The sequence below is a fragment of the Fusarium pseudograminearum genome, chromosome 4 (genome assembly GCF_000303195.2).
Source record: "Fusarium pseudograminearum CS3096 chromosome 4, whole genome shotgun sequence".
NCBI classification, from domain to species: Eukaryota; Fungi; Ascomycota; class Sordariomycetes; order Hypocreales; family Nectriaceae; genus Fusarium; species Fusarium pseudograminearum.
This window is the reverse complement of record NC_031954.1, coordinates 7,897,496-7,916,130: the sequence shown is the minus strand read 5'-3', so window position 1 is coordinate 7,916,130 and position 18,635 is coordinate 7,897,496. Positions and strand designations below refer to the sequence as shown.

Genomic DNA, 18,635 nt, shown 5'->3' with positions numbered 1-18,635 from the left:
GAAAATAATAGAAATGGCAAATATGTCAACTCGGTTATATAGATCCAGCTCAACGCTCGCCCTCATCAATATCGTCAATGAAATATAAAAAAAGCGACGCTCCTCGTGGTATTGGAACTCGCCAAATTTGATCAGATGTCCATCCTTTTGTTGGTAGGGGCTACCTTTTGTTTTCCGGTTTGTACCAGACTTCATATACTCCGATCAACCCATCTTGACATCGCCGTTGGACTCTGTTTGAGGCAACACTGGCTTTTCATCTGGAGCCCGTCGTTTGGAGCCCATGCGGTCAAGCCACTGTTCAGCGCTGACGATTGTTCCGTCAACAACACCACTGACTTGAACAACCATGTCCAAACCCTCCTTGGCCAAAACCAAAACCTTTTGTGCACTTTCAGTCAGAGCAGACTCGCTGTCTTGTTGACTGTTGGGGTTTCTGTCCGACATGGTAGCAATGCGGAATCGTTGGGGCAAACTGGTGAGATGACGTCGCACAAGAATTCGTGCGTTTTCAGGTAATGCGCCTCCTGCATATTTTGAAACAGTGTTGATAGCATCACGAAGAGTCTTGAGAACGTCACTCTTGAGACTCGAAATACGGGCTGCAAGTAGAGTTCGAGATTCTGTCTCAGACCCTTGGCCGGTTTGTTTCTCGGATCCCTCTTGTGGCTGAACCTTTTCATACTGTTCAAGAGTTGTCTTCAATGCCATGATGACACGAGAAATGTGGTCATTGGCCCATCGAAGCCATTGAAGACAATATTTGAGACTGCGTAGACTCTCCTCACTCATGGCTACACTCAGGCCAGAAGTCGACATAATAAGACGTGACTGCCATGCACTGTTGGGTCGAGGAGTTGATCGAGGAGAATCCTGGGCATCTGTCTCGGTGTATGCCGGGGATCGCATTTCATCGTATGCAGGAAGGGTATCAACAGTACTTGTGGTTGACATACGACGAGAAAGAGTCCTGGAAGATGGCGAAAAGGCGTCATCAAGCTGTTCATCAGACATTTGCTGCATTCCTTCGCTTTCGAATCGTTTGTTGCTGACTGCTTCGTCCTCGCTGTCCACCTTGCGACGTTTCTTACTGTTGCCAGTTTCGAGATCAGACGTGGAACTGTTTTGTCGTCGTCCAGCACCCAAAAACCACCGAACACCACCCTCAACACCAGTGACTCGACCAACAGAGCCAACGGTGTTGGCGATTGGTGTTAAATATCCTTCAACATATTCGGCGCCTGATCGGAAGCGCGGTGAAAAGTTCTTGGCGCCTCCGTACGCAGAGGTTGCACCTTCAATTGTGCTGGCCAGTAAAGGATGAGTTGTCGTAAGGAGAGATAGAAGCGGTTCGGGCTGTGGTGGTTGTGATCCGTTGTGAAGTCCGTGAGATGGTGGGCTGACTGGAAGCGACGAATTCGTGTGGGGTGGTGATGATATAAAATCTATCAGGTTAGCAATTGTTAATGGATGTATAAACTAAACACACCTGCTCTCAAATCCCCGAGCGCTTCGGCTGCAAGTCGCACATCGGGGTCATCAAGACTGACGCTTCCAGCTCTCGCATCCAAAAGTCGATCGGGCGATGCAGCACTGATAACACTGTTGCTGCTCGCATCAAGATCCATTCGAGTGGGACTATCGATAGATGGAAGTCCCATGGGCATCGCATGATTCGGAGGCATTGGAGGCAGAAGACCCCATGTTCTTGGTGGTTCGAGGGCCATTTCACTTCGGAGAGAGCTTATCGAGGGCAATTTGATGTCGTTGTCGGCTCCAACGCGAGCTAGAGGAGGTAAAAAGGTCGATGGATCCGTTGCAGGGACATCTGGAAAATCCCTTGGGCTGGGCAACGCGAGGTTCGAATAAGCCGGAGGGGATAGTGCCATTAGAGAAGGTGAGGGTCGAGCAGGTGGTGGTCCGAGGGGATGGCGAGACTCGGTCTCACGATCGCTCGGAAGCATGTGATTACACTCCATGGCGCTGATCGGTGATAAGACGGATATGTCAACTGAGCATCGAGTGAAGAAAACGGCCAGCGGCCGCAAAAGCAATAATTATTCGGCCAAGCGAAATAAACAAAAGAAAGAGACAGCGACAATGACGGCGACGATTTGGTGTTGAAGCGGAGAGAAAAGGTTGGGTGTGGGTGAGATGGGAATGAGCGATCGTGGGGGGAATGAGAAACGAAACCTGGAAGGAAGGAAACGTCAGGCGCTCGCGACTTCGTCTCGTTACGCTGCAGGGACCGGCTGAGTAGAGCAGGCCAGTAGCCAGGGAAAGAGGAAAGCCCACTAAAAACCGGGTCGGTTACAGTGGCTTCAGGTGACTTGTTATAGACGTGGTGGGGAAGAAACCCGCTAGAAGCCTGCTATATTGGGTCGGACAGGGCTTTAATCTCGTCGGGGTCACAGGATATCGGGGTGAAATTGGACAATGCGATGGAAAAAATGTTGAGGAGCTCAAGCGATTGTTGGCAATGTTCCTGAGCATCACAAGATCAAAAAAAACGTCGCCAACTCTAATTGAATCCCACCGACGCAAAAGAGCTCAGAACTGTACCTGAAGGCTGGTCTAGCACGTGTCAAAACTGGGGAATGATGATGCACCGACATCACATGCAAGACCAGATCCTTTACGATTAGGAGTGGTCAATATTGTTAAGCGGGTCGCCCGAGTCATGAGCAGATGCACTAACAAGATCAACTCTAACACATGCCATAAAGGGTCGTATCTTTTTCCTGATGCGTTTGAAGGTTGTTTTTCCATCCAATAGAAAGATGCTGTGATAACGTCAGATATGGCTTGCTCATTGCTTGCTCATCTTTGGGTGCCTCGTTTGGCTCTCGATGTAAAACACCACTTTACTTTATCCAGACCAGTCGGCTTTCGGCTCTATAACCGTCGGACCTGTATTTGATCCCGTGGATTCGTGGTTGGCTGTTGTGAAGACTCGACATGTGAAGTTTGTGTGTCCATGGGGCAGTGTAGTACTGACAAGAGGAGATCTTGTCTGTTTGTGTTTTCGAGGATTTAGTCCCTGATAATCATTGGTGCTATGCTGTGCAAATAAGGCCAGCGCAAAACACAATCTTAGAGACTCAGGCCCATCCATGCCCAAGCTTGCAGGAAGAAATGATGGGATTAAACAGGCTTGCGTTGCCCAGACAGGTGAGGCGCAGGCAAATTCACCACAGTTTGAGCATCCTACGATAATCATCATGCACCTAGGATGTTCTTTGCCGAGATCAAGACATGCCCGTAGATCAAATCAAGACTGTCCGTGTGCGACACGAAAAGACCAGAAATTGCCACTTTCACGATGTCGGAACCAGTCTCTCGTTCAAAAACACTGCCGCCAAGCACAATGATCCTCGGTTCATCGCCCCAACAAAAGGCGATGGCCCAAAGCGAGTGTCACCTGGACAAGCCACCCACCATGAAGCATTCTGACCCCAGTCAAGTCTGCAATGGCCCGGCAATGAATGTCCCATGCTACAAATCACTTTACAATTCAGACTAAAAAGTCTGCAAAGATATGTTTGGCTCCTCTGACACCGCCCAAGCAACGTAAGAATTTACTCGGCCAGTTCTTATGGATCCAGGTCCCTCTCCGCACCACGAAATCGCAGCTCACATCAACGGCTCCACGGCTGAAATGACAGAATGTCACTCGGTAGCAGGCTAGATAATGGTCTGCACTGTCTAGAGGGTGCGTTGGAGAGAAGAGGAAAGCAAGAAAGGACTGGGAAAAAATAAAGCTTTTTATCAATTTTCTCGCACTCCACTGTCCACGTGACCTCGAGCTCTGAGCTTCCAGCTACCCCACCAATACCCGACATTCTACCGTGTTGTCCGTCACCAGCATTGGAATGACCAGGCTGCACCCAAAAGATGCCAGCGAAACAGCTTAAACCAACCCATTACAATCTTGCGCCACGGACCATGATGATTGACTGCGCTTCTCTATAGTCCTTAATTACTCTTCAGTCCTTCCTTTGCCCTTTTTCGCTGTCCAGAGCTTGGCTGTACATGATCTCTACGCCTTTGACTTGACCGTCGCATCTTATCGACGACACCCACCTCCTTTCCCCTGGCACTATATCGACTTGACATCGCCAAGACCACATCATGGCTTCCGCACTATTCTTCCTAGACCTCAAGGGCAAGGTTTGTTAATCACTGTCGACAATTGATCATCGTCGCTTATTTTAACATTCTGTAGACCCTTCTCGCTCGAAACTATCGTGGTGACATCCCCATGTCAGCCGTCGAAAAGTTCCCTGTACTCCTTTCAGAAGCTGAGGAAGATTCATCTGCTGTTCCACCATGCTTCTCCCACGAAGGCATCAACGTATGTCCCCCATATGATATACCTTCACGCCGCTAACAGAATAGTACCTCTACATCCGTCACAACAACCTTTACCTTCTCGCCCTTACGAAACGAAATACCAATGCCGCCGAAATCCTATTGTTCCTCCACAAGGTCGTCGAGGTCTTTACCGAATACTTCAAGGCGCTAGAAGAAGAGTCCATTCGCGACAACTTTGTCATCATCTACGAACTCCTCGACGAGATGATGGACTTTGGCTACCCTCAAACAACAGAATCCAAGATTCTTCAAGAGTACATCACCCAGGAATCCCACAAGCTCGAGATCCAGGCCCGACCACCCATTGCCGTCACAAACGCCGTCTCGTGGCGATCCGAGGGTATTCGCTACCGCAAGAACGAGGTCTTCCTTGATGTCGTCGAGTCCCTTAACCTGTTGGTTTCCGCAAACGGCAACGTCCTCCGCTCAGAGATTCTCGGTGCCATTAAGATGAAGTGCTACCTCAGTGGTATGCCCGAGTTACGCCTGGGCCTTAATGATAAGGTCATGTTTGAGACAACTGGACGTGCTACCCGAGGCAAGGCTATCGAAATGGAGGATGTCAAATTTCACCAATGTGTACGACTATCACGTTTCGAGAACGACCGCACCATCTCTTTCATCCCCCCTGATGGCGAATTCGAGCTCATGTCCTACCGTCTCAACACTCAAGTCAAGCCATTAATTTGGGTCGAGTGTGTTGTCGAGTCTCATTCAGGCTCCCGTATCGAATACATGCTCAAGGCGCGCGCTCAGTTCAAGCGTCGCAGTACTGCCAACAACGTCGAAATCGTGGTTCCCGTTCCTGACGATGCCGACAGCCCTCGTTTCCGCACAAACATTGGATCCGTTCACTACGCACCCGAGCAAAGCGCCATTGTCTGGAAGATTAAGCAGTTTGGTGGTGGCAAAGAGTTCCTCATGCGCGCTGAGCTGGGCCTGCCAAGTGTGAGGGGTGATGATGAACAAGGTGGCGGTATGATGGGTGGTTTCGGTGGTAGCATGGGAGGTGTTGGAGGAGTAGGCAAGGGTGCTAAGCGACCTATCCAGGTCAAGTTTGAGATCCCCTACTTTACTACAAGTGGTATTCAGGTTCGGTATCTGAAGATTACCGAGCCAAAGGTACGAACCCTGCGCATTTTGTTGTTGATCAAGCTAACAAATACAGTTGCAATACCCTTCACTCCCATGGGTGCGATACATCACTCAATCTGGAGATATCGCCGTACGACTTCCTGACGCAGTCTGAGGTCAGACAACAATACTTACATAACCATAATCGAGCCGTGGACGATTCACAGTGCTCAATCTGGTCAAGCATGCAATGTTTGACCAGCTGACGAGATGGATATGGGGCAGAGCTGCAGCGCAGGAAGGGCTTCATACATCAAGGAATGAATAATAGACTAAAGATCAATCTATGCATCCATGCTGACCATGTCTGGAGTATCTCACTCTCGAACAACAGCGTTCTCCCACTCCAAATTAAAGAGCCACTCTGGTGTAGAATATGGGTCATCCGGGTCAAGAAATACCTTGACGACAAAACCTGTGGGATCATCCGAAGCCGTTGGGGGATCTGCCCTAATTAGCAACTGCCAGGGGCCTAATGTCGAACACTCACGTCCACGAGGCGCATCGGTGCTTATCCATTGTCCATGCTTCCATATCCGATTGTGGCCCAGAAACACATTATGTACAGAGGTATTACCCGGTTCACGTGGTGCGTTCAACGCCATGAGTCCCAGAATGATAGGCAGCTCCCCTCCAAGGCCTGCTGAGCGTGGTGCACCGGACCGCGGCGATCTGTATGTCCTGGGCACTAAGCCAGGCATCCAGCTGGGACTGCTACCTGCAACGTAAGGTACTGGACCACCTCCAACCCCCATACGACTATTGTCAGTTGCAACCTGGGACAAGCCAGGGCGGTTTGTCGGATGGAATATGCGTAAGAGATCCCAGTGCCCAGAAGAAACGAGGGGATCATGCTCTGCCACCATTATAGGGAGCAATGGGTTGCAAGCAGCCACTCCGAACGTTTTGTATTCCTCGCCCGTGTAAATCATATTTGATTGATCCAAAACGTGGCCTCCTTGGCCATCAAGTCGTAGCAGTTGTCCGTGTGGTCCGGAGTTTGTGTCTCGAAGCCAGTAAAAGCCTGGGGCTTCTGTAACATCCCCATTACGGTAGCGCATAACTTTGCTTGGTATTTCACCACTGTATTGACTTGGTGAACGAGGTGGGACATGGTGTCTATACAAATCTCGATCTGGCTCATTGATGATGAGTTTGTTCGTAATAAACAGAAACCCTGGATAAATCGGTTGACTGGAGGAGCTGCTCCCCTTTCGGGTTGAGGAGTGTTTCGTTGATTTGCTCTGAGATTAGTTAGTAGGAAAACTTAAAACAAAGCTCACGTACCGATTTAGACATGGCTGCGTGTAAGGATCTGGCTGCCTCATACTGAATCGAGCAGCTGCCAGCTTTATAACGTCTTGAATCGCCCCACGAGTCGCAGAGCCGCATCACTCCATGTTTACATTCTCGGTCAGTCCTACACCCTCAACGAGGATATTTCGACTTGGAAAGTCCTTCAGACAGACAGCACACCCTTGTATGGACTGGTGTGACGACATAAACCGGCTGTCAGCTCTAGCTATAGCCTGCCAGGCATAGTCTCCCGCTCAGCGCCATTGGCAAGGCTCGACTCGGCTGTAAGATTGATAGCACTTGGTGCTGTATGCAAGGAATACCCCGGTTTATGTGTGCACATATTTGCGGCCCGGCCCCTCTCATGCCTGCTCTGCTCAACACTGGTCCTGGCAACCGTTGAACAGGTCAACGGTCGGGGTAGCCGGGTTTGACTTTAGTCAGGTAAGACACCCAGTGATTTGTTGATGCAAAGCGGGCCAATAGAGGCATGCTTAAATATTGAGCGTCGATCTGTTGGCCCTAGCACATTTGGTCATGCCGTTATTGCGGCTTGGCAACATTCAGGTTAGACCATGGTAGGAGCCTATCTGCATATGAGGCCAGAATACATGGGCTTCGGCGTTTCCGTCAAGACGTCGTTTAGTGTGTCTCGTAGTAGGTCGCGTGGTAGAAACGTTGAAACATGTGACTCTAGAAAGCAACCAAAGGCTGTCCTTGTCTCTGATGGTGGTGATGTCGGGGAATAACAATGCAGTGCTATGCTATGATGTCCATGTTTATGAGCTCGCTTAGGCGTTGTGGGTGGCGGCTCGTTGGTAAGATGCTCTCAATGTAACAAGGCGATCGTCGATCAAGGCAGACGTAGCAATGTGGCAACTGGAAGCTCATGTTTCAGGTTCTCGACCAGCTCACACGTTGTACCATAATGAGAGGTCGGCATGCGAGTGAGTATTGATGGCTGAAGCAATTGTCAACAAGACAACTCGAGAGATTTCACGCAAAGCTTCGTGTAAATTCTTCGATTTCCCTAGTCGTCATTGTAAGTAATAACATAACCTCAAAGACTGCTGCTGCTGGGTATGTCAGCAAGGATTGATGGGTTCAGCTGCTCGCGGTCGATTGTGTTTGGGAGTAAATTTAAAAAGTAATGTGTTCAGGCATGTATCATTTATATAGAAATGGTTAATTGTAATTGTAGTTAGTGTTTGCCTCGGCGGATGGTTCGCAACTCGATGCCTTCTGCACCTCTTGCATGAGAGGAGAGAAAACACGAGCTGTCACATAAGCCGGCGCGCAATCAGCCTGATCGCTTTGTACGCTTTGCTGGGCCAGACTCATCATCCATTGTCATTTCGACATCCTCAGAGAACGTAGCGATTGCTTCTTGAAGCAACTTTTTCTCTCCAAGTCTGACTACCGTAGCCATGCGAGCTCGCTGGTCAAGGTTCTGGCCATTCAGCAGGGTCTGATCCTCCGAAATGCTTGTTGGATATCTCGCTGCGAGGGCCTCCAATGTCTTGACCAGCACAGCTTGGTGGATCTCGTCCCTTTTTCTCTTGTCGGGTATAGTGTCTGACTGCACTTTCTTGATACCCTTGAGGAATGACTTTAGTTGTTCTTGGAGGTCTTCGGGCATGCCTTCAAATTTTGCAGGTTCAGCAAATGTACCATCCGAGTTGATCTCGCCCGTGTCACGTTCCAAAACAAATGTATCCTCAAATTCTTCCTCTCCTTCAAACTCGCCACGCTACGCAAGTTAGATGGGTCAATTTTATGTGGATAAAACTTACGATTTGCTTCAGGATCTTGCTTGAAATACCAAAATTGGTCAAGACTGACTCGACGATGTCCCACGGGATCTCAACCACGTCATAACGAGAATGCTTCTCAGTGACGTATCCGTATCTTCTCAGTAGCTCCGAGTTGGGGTGAGGTCCATAGTAGTTGAGAATTTCTTCTCCCGCCTTGATAGGTCTCAAGCTGGTAACAGTAAGACTCTCTTCCTCATGGTTGACGTGCGCCTATGTCTGTTAGTTTTGCCGATAACCCACCAAATTCACGTACATTAAACTCGGCATCGGCGTTCAAAATGTCCGCCATCGGTACCATGCCCATCATCGATTTTCCATCACGGTCCTCGACCCATTCTTCAGTCTCCTCTTCTTCCTCCTCGTCGTTCTCGAGGTCAAATGCATATGCCATAATGGTGCTACCCATTCGGTGGGCAATCTCAACAAGCTCTGAATCGCTCCTATTCTCAGCGTTGAAGATGCTTGGGTTGCTTCGAATGATAGGAACAAGGGTCTTTTTGAACATATTTTCCGCATCCGCCTTGCCAATTTTGTGTCGCATGTGGCTGGCTTGTAGTTGATCAAGCTCATTCTCCGACCAAAACATGGGTGTGTCGAAAGACGAAGGAAGCACATCAAAGTAAGACTTCCATTGTGAACTGTCTCCTCGAAGGTATTCGTAGATCATGATGAGAATCAGAGAGCTCCAAGAGTCCAGCCCAGGAACATCATCCTCGTCAGGTTTGTCGAGGTCGAATACATCTGGGATTTTCTGAGGAAGTTCTGACGTCTCGATGTTGATGCTCCCCTTTCTAGGAATAGTAAACAGAGTAGTTTCAGCAGGTATATCCCTTAGAGCAACTAATTTTTGTAAGCTTGGTTCAGCAGCCGAGTAGAAGGCTTACTTATTCCGCGACCAGCGTTGCGATCACGCAGGTCAACAATTTTGATGTCATCAGAAAATGTCGAACCTGGCAGGGATTTGAACCACTGCAGAAACTTTTCACTTGCGCCGTCAAAGATTGCGGAATTCATTGTGTTGTTGAATGATGAAAGAATTGTTAAGAAAGGTGGTGATAAAACTTTTTTTTTGTTAAGGCGCTACCCTGCACAACGTGGTAACCATTTTTCGCTTGATCCAGCACGCATGATGCATCGATTAAGTAGTACTAAGTTGAAATGTTTCTACAATTTCAATTAAATTAAATAACAAACCGCTCGCAACTTCAAAATTGACATCTAATCATCAATCCTCATCCCCTTCCTCTTTCATTTTGGGACTCTCATCCTTTCCTTCCTTCGCCTTCTTTATCTCTCTCTTCTTGGGTCGCAACCATTCCTCCATACCTTCTGGCCAATAAACTCTACCTTGGGGACCTCCCATGCCAAAATCCTCTGCACTTACAATCTTTTCTGGCACCTCGATGTCATCCTCGGCTTCACCGTTGACTTCAGCTGTCTTCTTCTTTCCCTTCTTAGGCTTCTTCTTGATTGCCTTTCGTGACTCATCTGGACGTTCGTGAGGTACCATGTCATTGAAGGTGTCCCACCCAGGCAACTTGAAGGTGCGCATCAACTCGAAAACAGCCTGCTCCTTATCCTTGGCTTCAATCATGAGGTCCATGTCGGGTGCGCAAGGGGGAAGAGTCTTGACTCGAGCTGAATGCTTGCGACGATCTCGTGGAGTGACAGCAGCAGAAGTTTGCTCGCTGTAATGCATTTTCTGAGTAATTCCTTTCTTGGTCCAGGTGGCGCGGATGCGGTCATACAAGTCTATGATGTCTTTGGAGCCTTCTCTAATGGAAGAGTCAAAGATAATGTTGTGGTGATGAAAGTCGAGTACAAGGGGAATGTTGAGTTCTTCACAAATAGGCAACAAATCATGAACACTCCATGCAACGTCGTCATTCTCCAACACCAAACGTCGCTTGACGCCGTCTGAAAGTTTTGCGTAATTCTCTCGGAATCGATCAAGAGTGGCGGCCTTGTCACCGTATGTGCCTCCCATGTGAAGGATCATGACTGCATCGCGGTTGAGTTTCTCGGGTAGTTTGAGAAGGGAAAGCATTTCGTCATGGTATTCCAAATCGCGAATAGCGGCAGTAACAACCTCTTTACGCGGACTGCCAATCTGCGTGAACTGTCCCGGATGGGTGGTGACGCGGTGGTTCAGCTCTCCCGCCACCTTGCCAGCTTCTGCTAGCACCTCAGACGCAAACGGGGCCAGTTTATATCCGTATTCCTGGTGACTGGCAAATGGAAACATCTCACTGCTGAGTCTCATGAATTTGATGCCGTATTTGACGTTCCATCGAATCATCTTGACAATGTCTCGGGCATTCGCCAAGCCCAACTCCTGTACATACTTGAGACCTCGCTCATTGTCTGCAGGTTGAGACTTATCTGGGCGGTTCTTGGTCGCATGTTCTGGTTCGTCTGGATTCGCTAAAGGATGTCGGTGCTCGATAATTGATGATATACGACAGGTTCGGGAAGAAAACACAGCAGGTGTCGCATTGCGTAAATATGTATTTAAACAAGCCTTTATGGGTCAGTAGGTAATGTGTAATGGTTTGCCCATCTTGTACTCACATATCCCAGTCGCCCTTTCCATGGCAAGGGAAGTGTATCGCTGTTTACTGGAGGGGGTCGGTTGGCACCTCTATCGACACCGTTTTCTTCCTTCGCTTCGGCCATATCGTCTGCAGCGAGTTCGGCGTCGTGCTCATCTAGCGGCGCCGTTTTGACACCCTTTGGCTTTCCATTGAGTTTCCCTCGAGCAGTGACTGTGTTGTTGTTCGGCGCGTGCACTTTTGGTCGGATACCAGGCTCCTGGGCAATCTCTTTCTTCACATGCAGATCTGAAGACTCAACCGCCAGTCGTTGTGTTCGAACGGCATCCTGTAACTTGTGCTCCATCTCACTCAATTCCCGCATGGCTTCCTCGACGCCTTCTCCCGTGTCCCATACAGCCTTTGCTTTCTTAGTGTTGGTAGGTTTCATCGGATTAGAGGCCATCTTTGTAACATCAATCTTTGGCGTTCGTTCATCGGTAGATTCCTTCAACCTTTGACTGCTCCGTCTGGGAACTGTGTCAGGCATGTCGGGTATCGGGGGCGGTGGGTGGGCGCCAGTTCTTTTCCGCTTCGATGTCATTGTCGATGCAGCTCTGCAATATGGAGGATGCGGCAGGAGGGCAAGAAGTCTTGCAGGGGGGAGTGGGAGACGAGATGGCATGTATATCCAGCAACGAGAACAAGCGAGTAAGTGTTTGGGCCACAAGACTGCAGCAAATCGACTGATCAAGTACTACCTGGGAGATTCACTCCGTAACTAAACGCTGTATCTTATGAGTTAATGGTTTGTAGTCGGAGAAAATGGCCCGAGGGGCCAATGGCCAATGACGCATGGCACGTCATGCATGGTCTGGGTACGATGTGAAGTTGTAGGGCGAATAGGTAGGGCTATCGTGGTCATTATTTCCGGGAATGTTTGGTAGCGCAACGGAATAAGTGAAGCCCCCTGCATCACCTGGTAATTCGCATTGGCATTCCCGTGGAGCTTTTTCTGGAAAGCAAGACGATCGTTGGTCAAATTCCTCGATCCAAGGCTTTGACTGTTGGTAATGAAGTCATCTCGACATTAGCGGGCGGGACATCGATCGCCGATCCGTCATCGCGTCCGTAGTACGTACCCCGGTTTCTGCTCCGCTGTGACGCCTTTCACCAATCCGAAGTACAAACCTGCAGAAGGGTCGAGGAGAAAGCTCCGGAAAGATTTAAATTTGACCAATAGAACAACTCGGACACGGCCGAGCGAAGGGTCCCTGGAAATAAAATGGCTGAGACTTTAATGTTTGACATCGAGATGAATTAAACATTCATAGCGTGGCTGCAGCAATGCATGTTCTCGTGTAATGACACCCAACCGCTCTGCATCCGGTCATGTTTGCTGACGGATTATGATTAGTGATCTAACTGAAGCGGGTAGCTACCAGAAAGGTGATACATTCAATGACTGTTGATGTCGAGGCATTCCCTTATAGTACGGTACCCTGCAGACGGGACAATCATATCGATCGATCAAAAACCATGACGAGAGACATTTCGAGTGAAACGAATGACCGCATGCATTTATCGTCATAACTTCGTCGTTTGTATCGTTGACATCTTCAGTTTGTCCGGCTGTCGCTTGGCTTTTCGCTTGACTCGTTGTCTCGTGAGACGTCACCGTTGAAACTTGTTCAAGAACCGGACGTGGGTCTTGAGTAACGGTATACGTTGGTTCCGGGACCAAAGGGCCGATGCATATGGGACTGCAGCAAAGTTATTACCTGTCGATCCCGAAGAGCGGCCCGGCCGAGAAGTGAGAGTGGAGGCCGGGATTCATCCTCCAAGAGTGGGTTCGCTTACCATTCACCGAACTCGGACGGCGGAATCGAAGCTTCAATATCGGTCGCCGGAACATCGTTCGGTCGGGGCATAATTGTGGAGGTGGTAACGGTACTGAGCTTTCGACGTGCAGTATCCATCTGATGGGGCTGAGGATTGTGAACCTTTTCTGCTGTGTTGCGCCTGGCATTTATTCTGACGCATGCTCTGGTTCAGGATTAGCAAATGCCGGCCAGGGATTGATTAGACATACATAGGACCCATGACTATGATGAAGAGAAACAGCACGAGCAGTATGATGCCAACCGGCTCCATGGTATATGATGGGTAGACGCGGTAATTGCCGTTTATCACGTTGAAATGCGGGGGTTTAGGAGCAGCGTTACAAAGAGTCCAGCTCTGTCGGTACAGAGAACGTTGGCAGGAATTGTATGATGCGACAATTATTCCCATGGACAGAAGCCCAAGAGCGATGCGACAATGTTGCGATGCTAGACACAATGCAACAACAAAGCTGAGCTTTGGTAGAGGTTGTGTTGTTTGTTTGAGTAAGGTTTCTTGGTGGCATAACGAGCTGTGCCCATCTTGGTTAAATCAGACACCAAGGCTTGCGAATGACCTCTTGTTTGGGACTCTGGGGTAGCAATTACCAATCTTTCCTGAAGATGGTGAAATGGCACGGGTCGACTTGGCCTGCATGGCTGAGTGGTGGGAGGAGGTTGCAGAATTAGTGCCTTAGTATGTAAAGTCAGTCCTGATTGAAGATTTTGGTTTTGGTTTTCGTACTGTAGGTGCAAGAGCGACCTAACGATCAGATTGTTGTTTCTTTCCAGGTGGGCGGACATGGCGGGGAGGAGCATGGCGGGGCGGGAAGCTGAGCAGGTGAGACAAGGCCCGACCGTGCTATGTTCAATGATAAGGATATGGGCGGATTCGGAAGTGATATTCTCGAGTGAAACGTTCTATCACTACTAGGTAGTTACATACCTACTCAACAACGCTCATAGTAACGGCATGGGGCAGTGATGCGTCATATCAAAGATAATATTGAATCGTTTTTAGAAACATAACAGAGCATGCCTGTCTAAGCATCGTTCCAGCCACCACTGACAGTACAATTCTCGCCACTCGTCAAGCTTTGGGCCTTGGATGAAGATTTCGCGACCGCTAGCGCTGCCCACGTGCCTTGTTGATCTCAATTTTCGCTCCAGTTCCTCAGTGTTAAAGAAGTGACCTGTGTCTGTAGGTGACGGCGGGATTGCAATCATGGCGGAATGTAAAGACTTCCGCTCAACAACATTGTATGCGCTAAGCAGGGGTGAGGTCTTGGCAATAAAGTACAGCTCTTATTGGTCGAATCGTAACTTTTGAAGTTGCCCTGTGCGTTATGAACGTTGCTAGTCACTGGGGAAATGAATGGGGTCTGTAACGTCAGTATAAGGCCTATTGGTGTAGTGAAAAGAGGCTCTTACTCTAGAGTTCGATCCGATGCAGGGGTCCTCAACGATTAAAGTGTTTGATAACCTCTGAGATACAGTATCTCTGACGATTCGGGTAAGATACCAAGGGCCTGTTTGAAACAAAACACCAAGAGGCTAGGCAGGTGAATTGCTAAAAATATAGTCTAATTGTGTCAATTGCCTGCCAAATAAACACCAACTTCCTTGACTTTCTGTTTCTGCTTCACCCATCTCAAAACCTACTAAGCTTATATGCCGGCTTTATTTTCTTGGCATTCCCTCATCGTAGCCATCATCCCCACATAAAAAAAGGGATTGTCCAAATAAAATGTTTTCTTCAAAGAGTTGGTTCCCCATGGGTCGCACCTCCTTGTCATGGTTATTTCTTGGCGCATCCACAACTAACAAAGATCCGCCTGCGAAGTATAGCTCTACGATCTGGCCGTCGACCAAGCAATGTCACCACTCAAGTATAAGAGCCATCTGTCTCTCCCGATCTCTCCCCGACTTTTCCTTCCATCTTCACCTCACTGAACTCTCCCAAAATGAGTCAGAACCCTACAGAAGAGACGCCTCATGTCTCGGGCCAGTCCAACACTCCCATGTCAGCACCTGCTCATGCTCTCACCTATGAGCAGGTTGCTAAGGAGTTGAACGCCAACCTTGAAGATGGTCTCACCGACCAAGAGGCCAAGGGCCGCCTCGAAACTGCTGGCCGCAACGAATTCGGCGAGCAAGAGGGCGTCCAGCCTCTCAAGATCTTCATCGGTCAAATTGCCAATGCTCTCACTCTAGTAAGTTAAACAACCCGTCCGCTTCTCTCTGAAGCCTTGTGGTAAACGGTAGAGTCGCTCATTCATCGATCAATAGGTCCTCATCCTCGCCATGGCTGCCTCTTTTGGCATCCAGTCATGGATCGAGGGTGGTGTCGTTGCTGCTGTTATTATTCTCAATATCGTCGTCGGTTTCCTACAGGAATTCCAGGCCGCCAAGACTATGGACTCGCTTCGTTCTCTCAGCTCCCCAACAGCTTCAGCTGTTCGAAACGGTAACAATCAGACCATTCCCACGGCCGAGATTGTCCCTGGTGACATGGTCGAGCTCAAGACTGGTGACACTATCCCTGCCGATCTCCGCCTTGTTGAGGCCGTCAACTTCGAAACAAACGAAGCTCTGCTTACCGGAGAGTCCCTTCCTGTCCGCAAGGAGATCAACAAGGTATTTGACAACGACACTGGCCCCGGTGACCGCCTCAACGTTGCCTACAGCTCTTCCACTGTCACAAAGGGCCGAGCTCGCGGCATTGTCTTCGCCACCGGTATCTATACAGAAATTGGCCAGATTGCTGTTGCCCTTCGTGGCAAGTCTTCTAAGCGCCGACAGCCCAAGAAGAACGCCCAAGGCAAGGTCAATGCCGGTCGTCACATTGAGGCGTGGACCTTGACCGGCTCTGATGCCGTCGGCCGCTTCCTTGGCGTCAATGTCGGAACTCCTCTGCAGCGTAAGCTTTCCAAGCTTGCTCTCATCCTTCTCGGAACTGCTATTGTTTGTGCCATTATCGTCATGGCTGCCAACGACTTCAAGTCTCAAAAGGAGGTCATCATCTATGCTGTGGCCACTGGTCTTTCTATGATTCCCGCCTCCCTGATTGTTGTCCTTACCATCACAATGGCAGCTGGTACCAAGCGAATGGTTCAGCGAAACGTCATCGTCCGTAACCTCAAGAGTTTAGAAGCTCTTGGTGCCGTTACTAGTGAGTTATTTCCCTTCCCCTAATAACAATCGCTAATTCCTGCAGACATTTGCTCCGACAAGACTGGCACCCTTACTCAAGGTACCATGATTGTCAAGAAGGCCTGGATTCCTGGCCGAGGCACATACTCTGTCGGACAGACCAGCGAACCTTTCAACCCCACTGTTGGCACCATCAGCCTTGCTGAGGATCAGCCCAAGAACATCGACTTCCGCGACGAGAAAGCCGAGGGCAACTCCATTGACGCTTCTGCCCAGACTTCCCAGGACCCCGGCTTGATGGAGTACCTCAACGTTGCATCCCTTGCCAACCTTGCTACTGTCCACCAGATCGAGGGTGAGTGGCATGCTCGTGGAGACCCCACTGAGATCGCCATGCAGGTTTTTGCTTCTCGTTTCAACTGGAACCGCATGCGCCTGTCTGGCGGCGAAAATCCTCGCTGGCACGAAGTCGCCGAGTTTCCATTTGACTCAGACGTCAAGAAGATGTCGGTTATCTTCATGGACAGCGAGGCTCAGAAGCAATGGGTTTTCACAAAGGGTGCCGTCGAGCGTGTTTTGACGTCTTGCCCAACCTACGCTGCGGGCAATGAGATCCTCGAGTTTACCGATGCTATCAAGGATGATGTAATTGCAAACATGGAATCTCTTGCCCGTCTTGGTCTCCGTGTTCTTGCCCTTGCCAGCCGAACAGACATCCCTCACGTCGAGGACAACGAGGCTGAACTCGACCGAGGACTCTTCGAGAAGGACCTTGTGTTCCGTGGGCTTATCGGCCTGTACGACCCTCCCCGCCCTGAGTCTGCCCCTTCGGTTCAAAAGTGTCATGAGGCCGGCGTCAACGTTCATATGCTTACCGGTGATCACCCCGAGACTGCTCGCGCTATCGCTTTGGAAGTCGGTATTCTGCCAAGCCGTATCAATGAGATCCCAAAGGATGTCGCCAAGGTCATGGTTATGACTGCTTCTGAGTTTGACAAGTTATCCGATGACGAGATTGATGCCCTCCCTCTCTTACCTCTCGTTGTTGCTCGTTGTGCCCCCCAGACCAAGGTCCGTATGATTGAAGCGCTTCACCGTCGTAAGGCTTTCGTCGCCATGACTGGTGATGGTGTCAACGACTCGCCCAGTCTGAAGCGTTCAGACGTAGGCATTGCTATGGGTCAGGCCGGATCTGATGTTGCCAAAGAAGCTTCCGACATTGTCCTAACCGACGATAACTTTGCCTCTATTCTTAACGCTGTCGAAGAAGGTCGACGTATGTTTGACAACATCCAAAAGTTCATTCTCCACGTTTTGGCCGAGAACATTGCCCAAGCCTGTACCCTTCTCATCGGTCTTGCTTTCAAGGACCGCAACAACCTGTCTGTGTTCCCTTTGGCCCCCGTTGAGATTCTCTGGATCATTATGATTACCTCTGGTATGCCTGATATGGGTCTCGGCTTTGAGATTGCTGCACCAGACATTATGCAGCGTCCTCCTCAAAACGTACGTACATTGCCATGCTCTGTTGAAACTTCTTACTAACATGCAATAGTTGAAACAAGGTGTCTTTACTCCCGAGTTGATGATCGACATGGTTGTCTACGGTCTTTGGATGTCTGCTCTCTGTCTCAGCTCTTTCGTCCTTGTCCTCTACGGTTTCGGCAACGGTGCTGCCGACATTGGAAACGATTGCAACAGTAAGTACAGCGAAGAGTGCAAGGTTATTTTCCGTGCTCGTTCCACTACTTTTGCCTGCTTGACATGGTTCGCCCTGTTCCTTGCTTGGGAAATGGTCAATATGCGACGATCCTTCTTCCGAATGCAACCAAAGAGCAAGAAGTACTTCACCCAGTGGATGCACGATGTTTGGAGGAACCCCTTCCTTTTCTGGGCTATTGTTGCTGGTTTCGTTACCATGTTTCCCATTATCTACATTCCTGGACTCAACACCGTCGTCTTCAAGCATGCCCCCATCTCATGGGAATGGGGTATTGTGTTTGTTGAGGCTGTTTTGTTCTTTATGGGTATTGAAGCCTGGAAGTGGGCCAAGCGTATCTACTTCCGCCGTCAAGCCCGCAAGTCAACAGGTGGTGTTAGCGACTTGGAGACGCGTATATTTGGAAAGTACTATAACATGGCTGGTGACAGCCGTGATGAGGAGAGTGGCGGAGAGAAGTCGTCCAAGTAAAAGTTTAGTAAGTGAGTGCTCACAAAATAGGTGTCACGCTATATAGAGCGAATATTGAAACATCTAGAATAGTTAGCCCGTATGTTAGGAATTGCAATTTATATTTAGTTGAACGAAACTTTGCGATTGTCGTGATGTATCTGGTGACTTGCCAAGAACAGCCTCCAGACAACAGTTGACGGAGAAATGTACAACACTCGGGCCATTGGTGACTCTAGTCATATCTAGCATATGTATGCAATACATATATGCTTTGGAGAGA

The 18,635-nt window shown here is 49.3% G+C and overlaps 7 protein-coding genes across 7 annotated transcripts; 2 read left to right on the top strand and 5 right to left on the bottom strand.

Annotated features, from left to right (window-relative positions):
- Window positions 1-204: 204 nt before the first annotated feature.
- Window positions 205-1,979, bottom strand: FPSE_07122 (uncharacterized protein; the record flags this gene model as incomplete). The annotated part of the gene is made up of 2 exons (XM_009260240.1): window positions 205-1,445; window positions 1,490-1,979. The coding sequence occupies 2 exons, from the start codon at window positions 1,977-1,979 to the stop codon at window positions 205-207; spliced, it is 1,731 nt and encodes a 576-aa protein (XP_009258515.1).
- Window positions 1,980-4,131: 2,152 nt separating this feature from the next.
- Window positions 4,132-5,623, top strand: FPSE_07121 (uncharacterized protein; the record flags this gene model as incomplete). Its single annotated transcript, XM_009260239.1, has 4 exons — window positions 4,132-4,170; window positions 4,226-4,354; window positions 4,399-5,496; window positions 5,543-5,623. The coding sequence occupies 4 exons, from the start codon at window positions 4,132-4,134 to the stop codon at window positions 5,621-5,623; spliced, it is 1,347 nt and encodes a 448-aa protein (XP_009258514.1).
- Window positions 5,624-5,825: 202 nt separating this feature from the next.
- Window positions 5,826-6,807, bottom strand: FPSE_07120 (uncharacterized protein; the record flags this gene model as incomplete). The annotated part of the gene is made up of 3 exons (XM_009260238.1): window positions 5,826-5,953; window positions 5,999-6,752; window positions 6,796-6,807. The coding sequence occupies 3 exons, from the start codon at window positions 6,805-6,807 to the stop codon at window positions 5,826-5,828; spliced, it is 894 nt and encodes a 297-aa protein (XP_009258513.1).
- A 1,297-nt stretch (window positions 6,808-8,104) lies between these two features.
- FPSE_07119 (uncharacterized protein) lies at window positions 8,105-9,632 on the bottom strand (the record flags this gene model as incomplete). The annotated part of the gene is made up of 4 exons (XM_009260237.1): window positions 8,105-8,554; window positions 8,598-8,828; window positions 8,872-9,458; window positions 9,503-9,632. The coding sequence occupies 4 exons, from the start codon at window positions 9,630-9,632 to the stop codon at window positions 8,105-8,107; spliced, it is 1,398 nt and encodes a 465-aa protein (XP_009258512.1).
- A 211-nt stretch (window positions 9,633-9,843) lies between these two features.
- FPSE_07118 (uncharacterized protein) lies at window positions 9,844-11,753 on the bottom strand (the record flags this gene model as incomplete). The annotated part of the gene is made up of 2 exons (XM_009260236.1): window positions 9,844-11,139; window positions 11,190-11,753. The coding sequence occupies 2 exons, from the start codon at window positions 11,751-11,753 to the stop codon at window positions 9,844-9,846; spliced, it is 1,860 nt and encodes a 619-aa protein (XP_009258511.1).
- Window positions 11,754-12,587: 834 nt separating this feature from the next.
- Window positions 12,588-13,303, bottom strand: FPSE_07117 (uncharacterized protein; the record flags this gene model as incomplete). The annotated part of the gene is made up of 3 exons (XM_009260235.1): window positions 12,588-12,912; window positions 13,010-13,195; window positions 13,242-13,303. The coding sequence occupies 3 exons, from the start codon at window positions 13,301-13,303 to the stop codon at window positions 12,588-12,590; spliced, it is 573 nt and encodes a 190-aa protein (XP_009258510.1).
- Window positions 13,304-14,993: 1,690 nt separating this feature from the next.
- On the top strand, window positions 14,994-18,373 carry FPSE_07116 (uncharacterized protein; the record flags this gene model as incomplete). Its single annotated transcript, XM_009260234.1, has 4 exons — window positions 14,994-15,242; window positions 15,319-16,201; window positions 16,247-17,688; window positions 17,738-18,373. The coding sequence occupies 4 exons, from the start codon at window positions 14,994-14,996 to the stop codon at window positions 18,371-18,373; spliced, it is 3,210 nt and encodes a 1,069-aa protein (XP_009258509.1).
- Between the last annotated feature and the right edge of the window lie 262 nt (window positions 18,374-18,635).